Genomic DNA, 13,250 nt, shown 5'->3' on the forward strand with positions numbered 1-13,250 from the left:
GTCACATGAGGTGTTGTCAGGCTATGTCGGTAAAACTCAGAAAAATTAACACGACTGTCAAATCAGTCATTATAGCCTACTGTGCTCGTGGCGCGCACTCAAGAATTGCGTGCGCAAATGCGCCGGCGCGCGTTGCGTAATTACTTTATTATAGCTTAAATAAAGCGCAATACTACGAGCAATGACCGTCGTTTGAAAATGAAATTGCCAAACATGCGATTAAAGCTGCCTTGTGTATTTGTTGACATGGTTTTAAAGCTATTGTTATCCAATTTGTTGGTCTAAACGTCTTAAAAATGCACATATGTACACCAAGGAAATCAAAATTTTCTCGGGGAGCATGCCCCCGTACCCCCCTAACAAACTACATTTTATGACCTCTGTAATTATGAAACTCTGCGTACATGTTCTATAAATTCTGTCTAATGAAATCTGAGGTAAACGTGTATTTCTGCAAATGTGCGCACTTTGACAGTAAAAGTTTGTATATGTAGTATGCACTTTGATCAAAAATAAATGGGACCAAGCGCGATTTAATGTAAAGGTTTGTGTCTCGTTATTCTATTAATAAATACCGACTGATTTTGCATTTCTTTTAGAAATTAATAATTAGTGTCATTGTAGTCATTATTAGTGTCATATATATATATATATATATATATATATATATATATATATATATATATATATATATATATATATAGCGGCCCCCTCATTTTTAGATGGGCCCCCCCAAAAATACAATTCTGGCTACGCCACTGGTGAGAACTAAACAGATATTTAGTTACTACAATAGTAATTTCTCGCTAGAAATTACATCATAGAAGTGGAAAACTTTGAGAAAAAACACTTACATTTACACACAAACTGACCAGAAACCGCAACTCTCAGACGCCATCTTTATTTTCTAGCTCAACTGTCACCGAATGGAATGCACAGGATTGTGGGATATCAAAGGCAGCGAAGGATACATCTATGCTGCCTTCAAAAATGGATCACATGAAGGTATCTCAGGAGACAGGAAGTGAAGCTAACATTGGATTCGGACGTGCCTAGATGCCTTCCTACCTTGAAATGCGTCCTCCGAAGGCAGCATTTTTAAATTTTTGTTTGCAGCATTCTATCGAGAATCGGGAATTCATGTATTGTCCCAGCCCTTCTTGGAAAGCATTCTCCTAGAGCAGCATTTTTTCAGGTGCAGCCCAGGTATGTGGTATTTGTATATGACAAAAGAAGTATGTCCGAATTCACAATACTAATAATGAACGTAAACAACTTATAGGGTTCTTACTTGTACCACCTGACTGCTGCAGATTCATATCGGCATTGATAGTGTTGACATAGAAACACATAAATCTGAGTCTGAGGATGTTATAGCTCCTGGTAGAACGTCAAGGGGTTGCCATCTCATAAATACGGTTATGACGTGGCGTGAACGCAGCATAAGCTTGTTGTTTTGGTTCAGGAGGAACTGTAAAAAGTGGCTGCTGTTTGTTTGTGGCACTCTGTGACTATTTGTCTACAACTCTGTGTAGCCTTATGGAACATGCTGATGACATGTGATGCAACTTTGTTTTTGATTTGATGTTTATCTGCTTACCCCCAGGGCATCCAAGATGTAGGTGACTTTGTTTCTTCAGTAGAACACAAATGATGATTTTTAACTCCAACCGTTGCGGTCTGTCAGTCGTATAATGCGTGTCAATGGGAACTCCATCTATAAGAGTCAAAAAAACATGCACAGACAAATCTAAATTAAACCCTGCAGAAACCGATCGTTTTGTGTCTTAGGACATCAATGTGTCGTCACGAGCCGCAGGGTTTAATTTGGATTTGTCTGTGCATGTTTTTTTGACTCTTATAGATGGAGTTCCCATTGACACGCATCATTTGACTGACAGACCGCAACGGTTGGAGTTAAAAATCATCATTTGTGTCCTACTGAAGAAACAAAGTCACCTACATCTTGGATGCCCTTACGGTTAGCAGATAAACATCAAATTTTCATTTTTGGGTGAACTATTCCTTTTAGAAATTCAAATATTGTACGGTAGGCCTACTGAAGAATTCATTGATTCTTTGTAAATTAAAGTCATGAGGCTTCCAGTGTCATTCATTTCCAGTTATTTTAGCTGTACAAAACAGCTCGTTATGCTGCTTGATATTGCAAACTGGTATTTCTTACCATATTATTTAAATGTATTGTCGTATAAACACACTGGTTTGTAACGCAAATAGTTTTTCTGTTTACTGCACTTTGTTATTCTAGTTTACCTATAGCTAATTAATGAATCAGAAGTCTTTCACTTTCACAGAAAATAGCTTAATTCCATGTCGCAAAATAAGGTGAATATAAAATGTAAAAGGAAGAGAAAGAATCAAATCCTTCTTGTGTTACAGTGCTGCATGATGGGTGGGCCTGCATTGTTGAATCTCGCCACAAGTAGGAGGCAAAACTTTTGAGTCCGCCTACTGTCATCTCATCACCTGTCACAGTCCCCTGCTGCCACTGACTACCTTTCACTCTAGTACTGTAAAACTTCTTAACTAGGACTAAAATCAGAAGTTTGACGTGACACACCGATTGACTCCACGGTGCGCTGCCTCTCATATTTGCCTGCAATCTCCCTGCTGCCTCATGGCAGGTCGTCAGTCACTGTCTTCCCACTGCTACACATATTCTCCAGCTGTTTTTTCTCGCTCTTTGGTCCTATTAGACAAGAAACGCTGCATTTGTACTGGAGGATGCGCACATACATTGTTGAATTATTCATTACGAAACACAAAGATTATTCAGAAGCAGGTGATAGGGTGGTTGTATGAAATCTTGTGGGATTCATTTTACTGGAGCGCATGCATTTTAAACAGCCTGCGAGTAGTTCAGTTCTTACTCATAAATAATGAAAATAATGGCTTTCGATGGAAGTTTTGTCAATTTTTATTTATTTTTTTTTTGCTGAAGAAAAAAAAAAGATAAAGGAAAATAATTCTCTTTTTGGTGAAATATAAAATATATATTTATCATATTTAGTTCAGAATATTAAGCATACTAAACTGGGATTACTGTTCTGAATGTATTTATCCAAATTTGCCATGAACTACATGCATTACAATAGTTCACTAAAACTTAACACCATGAACATTTTCGTTTAAATAAAACAAACATACTAAACTAACCTAAAAACTGACGCTTACATGGGGTTAATAACCTCAGTGAGATAAGCTTTCCAGGATATTGACATTGGCTTTCATTTTACTATTAAGTATTTTTTTAAACATTTGCACACACTTGGACTGAATTGATGTTTTTTTCCATGATCAGTGTTTGGGAAAGTTACTTTTAAAAGTAGTGCATTACAATATTGCGTTACTCCCTAAAAAAGTAACTAATTACATTACTTAGTTACTTTATATGATAAGTAATGCATTACATTGCGTAACTTATGTGTTACTTTTTCTCACCTGGGCTGGGCTTGCTTGTTTGTTTTTCAATAACAACAAAAAGTACTATTTTTTTGGCAAATGTTAAGGCCCTTTCACACCAAAAGTGAATTGAATAAGCCTCAGGCTGAAGGAAATGCATATTCACGTTTGTACAGTAGAGGGTGCAGCTTAAACAAACCTTTCAGCTGTGCTGCCATTCTAGATTAAAGAAGAATAGGATACAGGAGAAGGAAGTTCAACACTCTTATTTCTAAATTTAATATAAAGAAATTTTTGCTTATTAGTATTGTTGAATTGGAACATTGAAGGTCAGCAGCAAAGACATTTGTTAATAAAGTGAGATTAAATACATAAAGTACATTTGTGTAACTTAATATATTTTATTATTACAGTTTTGAATAAAATTCAGATTGTATTTCACTGATTTTATTCATTTTGAGGAAAACTGAATGTTTTCGTGCAAGTGAGATGAGTAAATGCATGTTCACATTTAGTCTAGAACTACAATAACCATCATGTTCCCACAGCGCACACAACACCTCTGCACTTTATTTCTCTCAACATGGGGACAGGAGAGCTGTCAGTCAATGAATGTGGAAAAAGTAACTTGCGTTACTTATTTGAAAATGTAACTCCGATATTTTGTTGTAAATTGAAAAAGTAATGCATTACTAGTTACTTGAAAAAAGTAATCTGATTAAGTAACTCAAGTTACTTGTAATGCGTTACCCCCAACACTGTCCATGATAGATACGTTTTCATCTAAAGGTTCAAATGCTAGACTAACATAAATTGTTTTTGCATGCTACTCCTTACAAAACCAAATTTATTATGTTAATTTATTAAGTTTAAAATGGATAACTGCACACCCTCTAGTTAGTTTCCTTAAGAAATGTACCACATACATTAACAACTCAAAGGGCTTTAGAGTTTTGCCCTGAGCTGTGATCTGAGTAATGGAAACAGTAAATACAGTTTTGCTTATAAGTTTTTGTATCTCCCAATATTTTTAAGAAGCAAAATGTTCCCAGCAAGCAGCCGCAGGAGTGACTCTCTCATCAGGCATGAGGAACGTACATGAAGCAGAAAGTGTATAGGCTTAGGCCTACAGCTCACAGCTTTGAATAAATCAACGCACAGTAAAAATATTATAATTCTTTTCAGTTCACGATATCAGGCAAACACTAGAGTGATCCCGATTCAGACTTTATGCATAAACATTATTAGTTCAAGCATAGCACTAATCCTAAATTCAAATCTGTTCACTTAGCCCATGGCGGCCTCTCGCAGCAGACATCGCATCTCCCTTCTGAAAGAAATTCATTGCATCCAATTATTTCAGCAGTTCTCCCTTCAAGAGCAGTGTCCCAAACAGACCTTAAGAGGAAGCGCACGGCACATTGCGTTTTATGCCCTTATTTATATTCTGTTTGATTTGTTTATGCCTTGGGAATTGAGGCAGCTTGTCTTGTCGGTGGTTGTTCAGTACATAAATCGTGAAACCGAGCCAGGAAAACTTCTGGATTTCAGATATTTACTAGTTAGTGGAAGTCATGTCACTTCTGTTGGCTGGTATCTGTCACTTTGAAATGTGTGGGTTAAACCCATCATAAAACAGAAGCTGCAATAGTTTTTTCTTCCCTATTGCGACATATATCCCAGTGAAACAGCTTCTGGAAGAAAAATTAAGTAGGACGGGACTTGATTTTGTCCATGGGGAATTGATTGGATGGTTGGATGTTTGTGGCTTGCTATTGGTCGATCTTATGTGTCTTATGTGAGAGACAGGTTGTTCCGCCCTTGTACCAGTAAAAAAAAAAAAAAAAATCATCAATTTTGATTTCATGCCAACTTTAAAGGGATAGTTCACCCAAAAATGAAAATTTGATGTTTATCTGCTTACCCCCAGGGCATCCAAGATGTAGGTGACTTTGTTTCTTCAGTAGAACACAAATTATGATTTTTAACTTCAACCGTTGCGGTCTGTCAGCATTATGCATTATACGACTGACAGACCGCAACGGTTGGAGTTAAAAATCATCATTTGTGTTCTACTGAAGAAACAAAGTCACCTACATCTTGGATGCCCTGGGGGTTAGCAGATAAACATCAAATTTTCATTTTTGGGTGAACTATCCCTTTAATGTAGCGGTGATGTGGACTTCCCTATTCTTATGGAATTATAATGGTCAGTCTTTTATAGTGTGCAAATTTAATAAAAATGAATAAAATTCATGTAAATGTAAAAGGTTAACCAAAAAGCACAACAAGTGATACTATACTAGAAGTGAAATATACAAAATGCATGTGTGTTAGAATCATACAATTTATTTTTTCAAATTGCTTAATGCAGTTCGACATGCTTAAACAAAAAAGCACCCGAAACCTAAAATGACAAATGGACTATGGTCTTGTGAACTTAACAGACATGTGCACACATTGCAAGTCCACAAGAGCGCAAGTGCACATGAAGTGTGCCATTTGAGACAGGGCCTCAGAGACATGCAGCGTGAAATGAGTGAAAATGACATCAGCGATGACCTACAGCCAATGAGAATGCAAGATAAAGGGTAAGGGAAAGTTCAGGGGGAGGAGTCATACACCTGCAACAGAACATCAGCAAGTATGGCTTCCAGTCTCATTTCCTGTATATATTCTTGCATGTTTGGTTGTGAAATGCAGTTTGTAGACCAGTGTTGCCTGTGATTTTTCCTGTTGAAACTGATATGTGACCTCCTGCATGTGCACAAAAGCAACTAAATAGTACAACACAGACAGATCTGATAACTTAGTATAATGTTTCCCAACCTTGGTCTTCAAATACCATAAAAACATTGCACATTTTGTATGTCACACTAATCAAACACAATTCAACTCTTCAGCTGGTCAGTAAAGACTCCATGACCTGAAATGGGTCTGCCAGATATAGGAAAACGGCCAAGATGTGTACTGCTGGAGTTATTAAAGGGGACTATTTTTTATCCTACAATCTCAAAAATAAAGGTTCTTTATTGCCATTTGTTCCTTTAACATCCATTGACTCAAATGTTCTTTATGGTGAAAAATAGGTTCTTTAGATTAAGATGTTCCTCACACCAAGAAAAAAAAAAAAAAAAAAAAGAAAAACAAAACCTGAAAGGCTCTTTTGGGAAACAAAATTGGTTCCATGTCGCTGCTGTTAAAAATCCCCTTTTAGTACATTTAAAGGATTAGTCCACTTTTAAATAAACTTTTCCTGATCATTTACTCACCCCCATGTCATCCAAGATGTCCATGTCTTTCTTTCTTCAGTTGAAAAGAAATTAAAGTTTTTGATGAAAACATTCCAGGATTTTTCTCCTTATAGTAGACTTCAATGGGCACCAAACAGTTGAAGGTCATAATTAGTTTCACTGCAGCTTCAAATTGTTCTACATAATCCCAGATGAGAAATAAGGGTCTTATCTTGTGAAACTATCACATTTTCTGAAAAAAAAAAAAAAAATAAATTGAAAATTATATAAGTTTTAACCTTAAATGCTCATCTTAAACTAGCTTTCTTCTCCTCTATTAGAATTCCAGCAGTGTAGACACTGCCAAGTGTAATACTGCCCTCCACAGGCCAAAGTTTGAACTAATTGTTACATACTATTGAACTAGCATATTGCATATAAAAATTTGTTCAAACTTTGACCAGTGGAGGGCAGTAATATGCTTAGCAGCATCTACACTGCTGGAATTCTAATAGAGAAGAGAGCTAGTTCAAGATGAGCATTTCTGGTTAAAATGTATTGTTTTCAGAAAATGAGCGATGGTTTCACTAGATAAGACCCTTATTTCTCATCTGGGATCATGTTGAGCAATTTGAAGCTGCAGTGAAACTAATTTTGACCTTCAACTGTTTGGTGCCCATCGAAGTCTACTATAAGGAGAAAAATCCTGGAATGTTTTCCAAAACTTTAGTTTCTTTTCGGGCTGAAGACAGACATGAACATCTTGGATGACATGGGGGTGAGCAAATTATCGGGAAAGGTTTATTTAAAAGTGGACTAATCCTTTAAGAGAGAATTATTAGAAGCTGGCATGCAGGGTTATCGCTAGTGGGGTAAAAAGGATGGTGACATTTTAAGGGGCGCATTGTGATTTCAACCTAGGGGGACCCATAACCCCCACCCTGGGTGACTTCAACGGGGGCCCGCAGCAACAACCTGCACCTGGGCCCTGGATAGGCACCAGAGCCATTGAAAGACATTTGAATCAGTGTTTGTAATGGCAATAAATCTAGGCAATTTCAGGGTAATTTCAAATATTACTTTATTGTAGGACACCAAAGAATATACACAAGGTAAATCATTACCCCAATTTGTATCTGCCCTTCCACCACATGCAACTCTCATCTTTGACTCCCGGTTCCCTCCTCCACATCTTGCCCGGGTTCAGTTTTCTGCCACAGACTTGGAGTAGTAATGCCAATCACACAGACAGCAATTCCCTTTCCAGCATTCCCACTGTGTTTACTCTCCTCATCTGACCCCATTCCCAGATCATCCTCCTTCTCATGAACCACCACCGCACGTCCCAGTATGGAGTGAGCTCCAAAGAGCTTGGCCTCTGGGAGCTTCAGGAACTGCTTTATAACTCCTTGTTTGGAAGCAAAGTTGCCCAGATCTCCAGGATGACTAGGGTGGTCAACATCATGTGGATTATAATGAGAACCAACAGTGACGCAGCCTTGACTGAGGTCTCCATACTCATGGATGTGCATTGCACGCACTTGACTATCGTTGGCAGGCAAACCACGGAGGTTGATTTTCACTTCTAAAGTTCCATTGGGGAAGAGCTGCTTGAAGAGGACTTGCCCAAAGATCTCTGGCTGGCTAGGTGGCAAATTGTGCACGGGAGTTACTTCACAAGTGGCATAGATTGTGTTGTTGAAGTCCACGACTTCCGGCTGTGGAGCTTCGGCAATCAAAAGAACTGGATTGTCAGAGAACTCTCCTCCTTGTATATGCAGCACCAGCAATATTAGAGGGAATTGTAGGATGATTTTCTCCATGTTCATCTTTAAAGCCTACAATCAAGAATGGATTCAGAGAAATCATGTTAATTTTAAGATTGTAGTATTTGATAGAATAAAGTTCAAAGCTTTGTTTCAGGGAGCTTTGAGAGTGGAAATTGCATTAGATTTAAAAAAAAATAAATAAATAAATAAAAAAAAATAAAAAAAAAATAAACCATTTTAAAATTTGCCATGTACCCTTGTGAAGTAGTGCTCAACTGTATTGAATGTGCACTTGTAGTGGACAGTAACACTTTAGAATGGGGATCAATTCTCACTTTTATGTAGTTGCTTATTAGCTTGCATATTGGCTGTTTATTAGTACTTATAAAGCACATTAATACTTCTAAAGGAAATTCTGCATGACTATTCTACATCCCTTAATCCTTTCCAATAATAAACGATACAACTACCTTACAAACTATTAATAAGCCTGTAAATTAGGAGCTTATGGAGGCAAAAGTCAATAGTGAATGTGTTCCCCATTCTAAAGTGTTACCTAATGTACTTCAAACCTTAAAAGAATGCAATATAGTACATTACAGATATTATAACATTAATGAAATAAAGGCCCGGTTTCACAGACAGGGCTTAGCCTAAACCTAAATTAGGATATCCAAGTAGCTTTTATAAAAGTACACCAGAAATCAAACATTACTGGTGTGCATCTTGAGACAAAACAATGGCATCGACTTTTTATGGTATGTCAGTGCAAGTTGCTTTGTTAAAACAGCTCAAACATGCATTTTAGTGTAGGACTAGCTTAAGCCTTGTCTGCAAAACCAGGGGAAAAAGCCCTTAGTATACACACAGTACATTTCATAAGTATGTTTCTTAACACACACGAGTCAAGTACACTTTTAAAGTGCACTTTGTAAGAGTCAAACTAACCCCTGGTGTCACAGACAAGGCTTAAGCTAGTCCTAGACTAAAATGCATGTTTGATCCATTTAAACTGAAAGCAACTCATACTGACATATGTCAGTGCCATTGTTGTGTTTTCTAGGGTACATTTATAAAAGCCATTTAAATACCCTAATTGAACCAAGGCTTAATCCTGGCTTAGTCTAAGCCCTGTCTGTGAAACTGGGCCTAAAAGTTTTAAAGTACATAATTTTAATGAATTTTTTTTTTTTTGTGCTTTAAAGTACACTTATTTTGAGGTTACGACAGATCAAATAATAATGTAGTACGTTATTCAAAGTTAAAAAGTTAACATTTAAAAATGTACTAAATTGCAACTTTATCATTACATTTTTAAATTACATTACATACAAGTTTCAACAGAAATTAAATTGAAGTACAATTTAGGTTACCTTACAGGTAAATGCACAGTAAGTGTCAGTACATTCAGCAGTACACTTTAGCCATTTTTCAAAGACAATACAAGTAATTATGAAGTTACATATAAAGGTGCTTAATTGGGTAAAGAACTTAAGGGAGTCAAACAAATAATTTCAGCTAACTGCATTTAATATACGGTTGAACTATAATATGGTCTCACTTAATTGCAATAAATATGCATTTTTCTGAAAACATTACATTCTTGCACTTAAGTATATTCTTTTAAAGTATTTCCTTAATACTGTATGTACACTTTATTTAATAGCATAGTGTACCTCTTTCACAAGGGTAAATAAAATAAAATGTTTAAAATAAAATGTTTAAGATAACTTTAGTTGTACTAAATCATGACCGCAAAGTGTTGTTCTTTGATTTCTTGTCTGGTATTGTTTGCTACCCAAAACAAAGAAAAAAAAAAAATCATCATTCCAAAAGCCATTGCTGAATAATGAACATCAAATCAATTTTTACACCAATAAAAAATAAAAACATGCCAAAACAAACAAAAACACATTACCGTATAACTGAAACGTTTTCCTTAAACCGTGTCCGTGTGAAAATTGCAATCACAAGATTACTGCAAAGCTGAATCTGTGTGCAGTCCTGAACTGGGTTTAAAAGAATGTTCCCTTGCAATCAAACGTTTTATAATTGATTGGCTGCTCTTCTGGGAACTCATGTGGAACTAATTAACCACGTTAACTTTCCTTGTTTCCTAGTGTGTGCCTATTAGTCACTAATTAAGTTCACCTGCATTTCATTTAGTTCCATTTGTTTGCCTGTGTAATCTAGACTTCGTTCGTTCAGTTCATGGGCTGCGTCCGAAACCGCCTACTTCTCTACTATTTAGTAGGGGAAAAGCAGTAGGCGAGCGAATAAGTATGTCTGAAGCAAAAAGAGTAGGCGAAAATTACCTGCGTGACGTACTAATTCTCGCGAGATTCGGACGTGCGCCTACTTAAAGTGCGTCCGAAACCGCCTACTTACCTAATATATAATAGGGGAAAGCAGTAGGCGAGCAATTAAGTATGTCAGAAACCTCAGTAATCATAAAATAGTAGTCGAGGAGTTCCCGGATGGCCTACTGCTTCCGCCCAGATTCTGAAGTATTCCTTGCTGGATACTTTTCTATCCCAGCAGGCCACGGGAGAGGATACGTCATAATCGAACACGGAGGAGAAAAGCGGCGCGGATGCTGTCAAATGTGAGAATTGAAAACCAAAAACACATTTGCTGAACTACTGTAGAGTAAACTGCTGAATGTGTAAAGATGCTAGACACTATTGTTGTGATTTTGCAGTAAAAACACGATTTATTATGTATAGATAACGGGATAAACACACCTTAATTCTCCAAAGTGGATTTACATATTCTAAACCATATACATCTTAAAGATGCTTACTAAATGTTTATTTAACATCTGACACGAACATCTAATTCAAATATTATGACTTATGAGTGCTGGATTATGTATTATGAGTGATGTGTGTGTGCTATTATTCACTGTTGTCAACACTGTTTACATTACATGAATGAAAATAATGTAAATAAACAAATCTACAGTAACTACACATAAGTTTAATCTATTTTATTTGTCCATTAGTATTGTTAATAAATTAAGGAACATTTGTATTGGATAAGAAGTGAGTTAACACATCATCAACACGTGAATGTAGATTTGAGCACATAAATCTCAGAGGAAACTTGAATCTTGTCTGATGTCTGGGGAATGATGCCATCAAAGGCTTTGAGTGAGGATACTACAGAAATGAATACAAAGTCTATTTAAATCTAAAGTCTAGTTTATTTTAATTATTGGAATTTAAACAGACTTATTACAGCACTTTTCTGATTCTTGATGTCTGTGCATTTGCTTCAGAGCTTTGGTGGAGCAGGACCTGCTGCAAGAAAAGCTGACGACAGTATTTGTTAGAAAAAAAATAAAGAGGAAAACCTGAAACAAAATAAAAATATATATAAAGTAAGTAACAAAATATAAAGTAAGATCATTTTGTTATTTCTAATACAGAAATCAAATGACACTGCGCTGTTAAAATGACTGCTTTTGTATTATATTTGTCCATTATTGTAGGATGTGAATGTCCTCAGACTGGTGAGAGCACTGAGGATGGAGAGACACAGCAGATCCTGGGAATGGTTCAGTGTTATGGACGAGATCCTCCATCACTCCTCCTTCCAAGTGACTCGATCAAGGACACACTGGAGGAGACGCTGCAGAGATCGAACCAGCAACCTTCTGCTGACCAGCTCAGTGGTTTAGACCACCACACCACAAAACTAATGAAGCCATGACAAGAATTAGCAATTGAAAAATATGAAATGAAATATGCAAGAAACAGAATGCTGACATGAATTAATTGTAAAATGTTTTAATCTGCTGATGGAGAGCACATGAATGTTTGCAGCAGCAGATTGTCCCACACATCTTCTCCCACTCCTGCTCCAAGGTTGAGGGGTTCAGGGGTCCATCATCATCATCATCATCATCATCATCTTCAGCAGTAAGGAACATGATGATGGTGTTCATCAGCTGCTTGATCAGAATAAAGCTGCAGAATTGGCACAGCTGTGTTGAGATGACAACAGGACTGTAAATACCTGATTGTTAGATCAATACATTTGAATAAAGCTTTGTTTCGTGTGTTGTTGACTTGTATATGCATTTATTTGTCATTATTACTTTTAATTCTTTACTTATTAATTATGCTATTATCAGTAAATGTATATATTTTAATAAGCAATGAATTAATGCATGAATTGACTGTAAATGGAGATGTATTCACATCAGCTGTATTTGTCTAGTGTGTGTTCATGCACAGCTGTCATATAACTAAACATTACATTTTGCTTGTTTTATTAAAGAAGTAAAATGAAAAATAATATAATTAAGTTTTGGTCAGCATTTATCATCATTATTGTGTGTAAGTGTTGGGGTGTGTTAGAAAAGCAGTTCATTCTGGTGTAATCTTAATTTTAAGTACTTTTTACTACTTTGAGTATAAAATCAGTCTTCTCCAAAGACGAGATCTTCGAGCAGCTGCCTGATGTCTTCTTTGGCTTCAGACATCGCTAACACTGAGGAAAACCGCACTAGGTAGGGTTCAGTTACTGGTGCTGTGAGGTGTTGGTGCACCTGTTGCTCATATCTGTATTTTTATTGCAGGATCTACAATTTACATACAAGATCATGGAAAATACCATAGTGTATCTTTAACAATGAACAATAATAATGACAAAAAAAACAAAACAAATATGGGTTTGTATACATCATACACTGTAAAAAAAATCCCGTTGTTTCTACGGAAAAATACCGGCAGCTGTGGTTACCAGAACAATACTGTAAAAATGACATCAAACCGTAAACATACTTACGGAGTTACATGTGAATTTTACATTTTAAATA

At 36.4% G+C, this 13,250-nt stretch overlaps 1 protein-coding gene and 1 long non-coding RNA gene across 2 annotated transcripts; one reads left to right on the forward strand and one right to left on the reverse strand.

Moving 5' to 3' along the window:
- Positions 1-7,712: 7,712 nt before the first annotated feature.
- LOC125265663 (extracellular superoxide dismutase [Cu-Zn]-like) lies at positions 7,713-10,493 on the reverse strand. The gene is made up of 2 exons (XM_048186020.1): positions 10,344-10,493; positions 7,713-8,494 (listed from the first exon to the last, which is right to left on the reverse strand). The coding sequence occupies exon 2, from the start codon at positions 8,483-8,485 to the stop codon at positions 7,817-7,819; it is 669 nt and encodes a 222-aa protein (XP_048041977.1). The 5' UTR covers positions 8,486-8,494; positions 10,344-10,493; the 3' UTR covers positions 7,713-7,816.
- A 127-nt stretch (positions 10,494-10,620) lies between these two features.
- Positions 10,621-12,723, forward strand: LOC125265664. Its single transcript, XR_007184330.1, has 3 exons — positions 10,621-11,030; positions 11,706-11,807; positions 11,919-12,723. It is a non-coding gene; the product is annotated as an uncharacterized LOC125265664 (long non-coding RNA).
- The last annotated feature ends 527 nt before the right edge of the window (positions 12,724-13,250 follow it).

The sequence above is a fragment of the Megalobrama amblycephala genome, linkage group LG3 (assembly GCF_018812025.1).
Source record: "Megalobrama amblycephala isolate DHTTF-2021 linkage group LG3, ASM1881202v1, whole genome shotgun sequence".
Lineage (NCBI taxonomy): Eukaryota > Metazoa > Chordata > Actinopteri > Cypriniformes > Xenocyprididae > Megalobrama > Megalobrama amblycephala.

Coding starts and splice junctions, on each gene's coding strand:
- LOC125265663 (XM_048186020.1), bottom strand. CDS start 8,485: ATGAACATGGAGAAAATCATCCTACAATTCCCTCTAATATTGCTGGTG.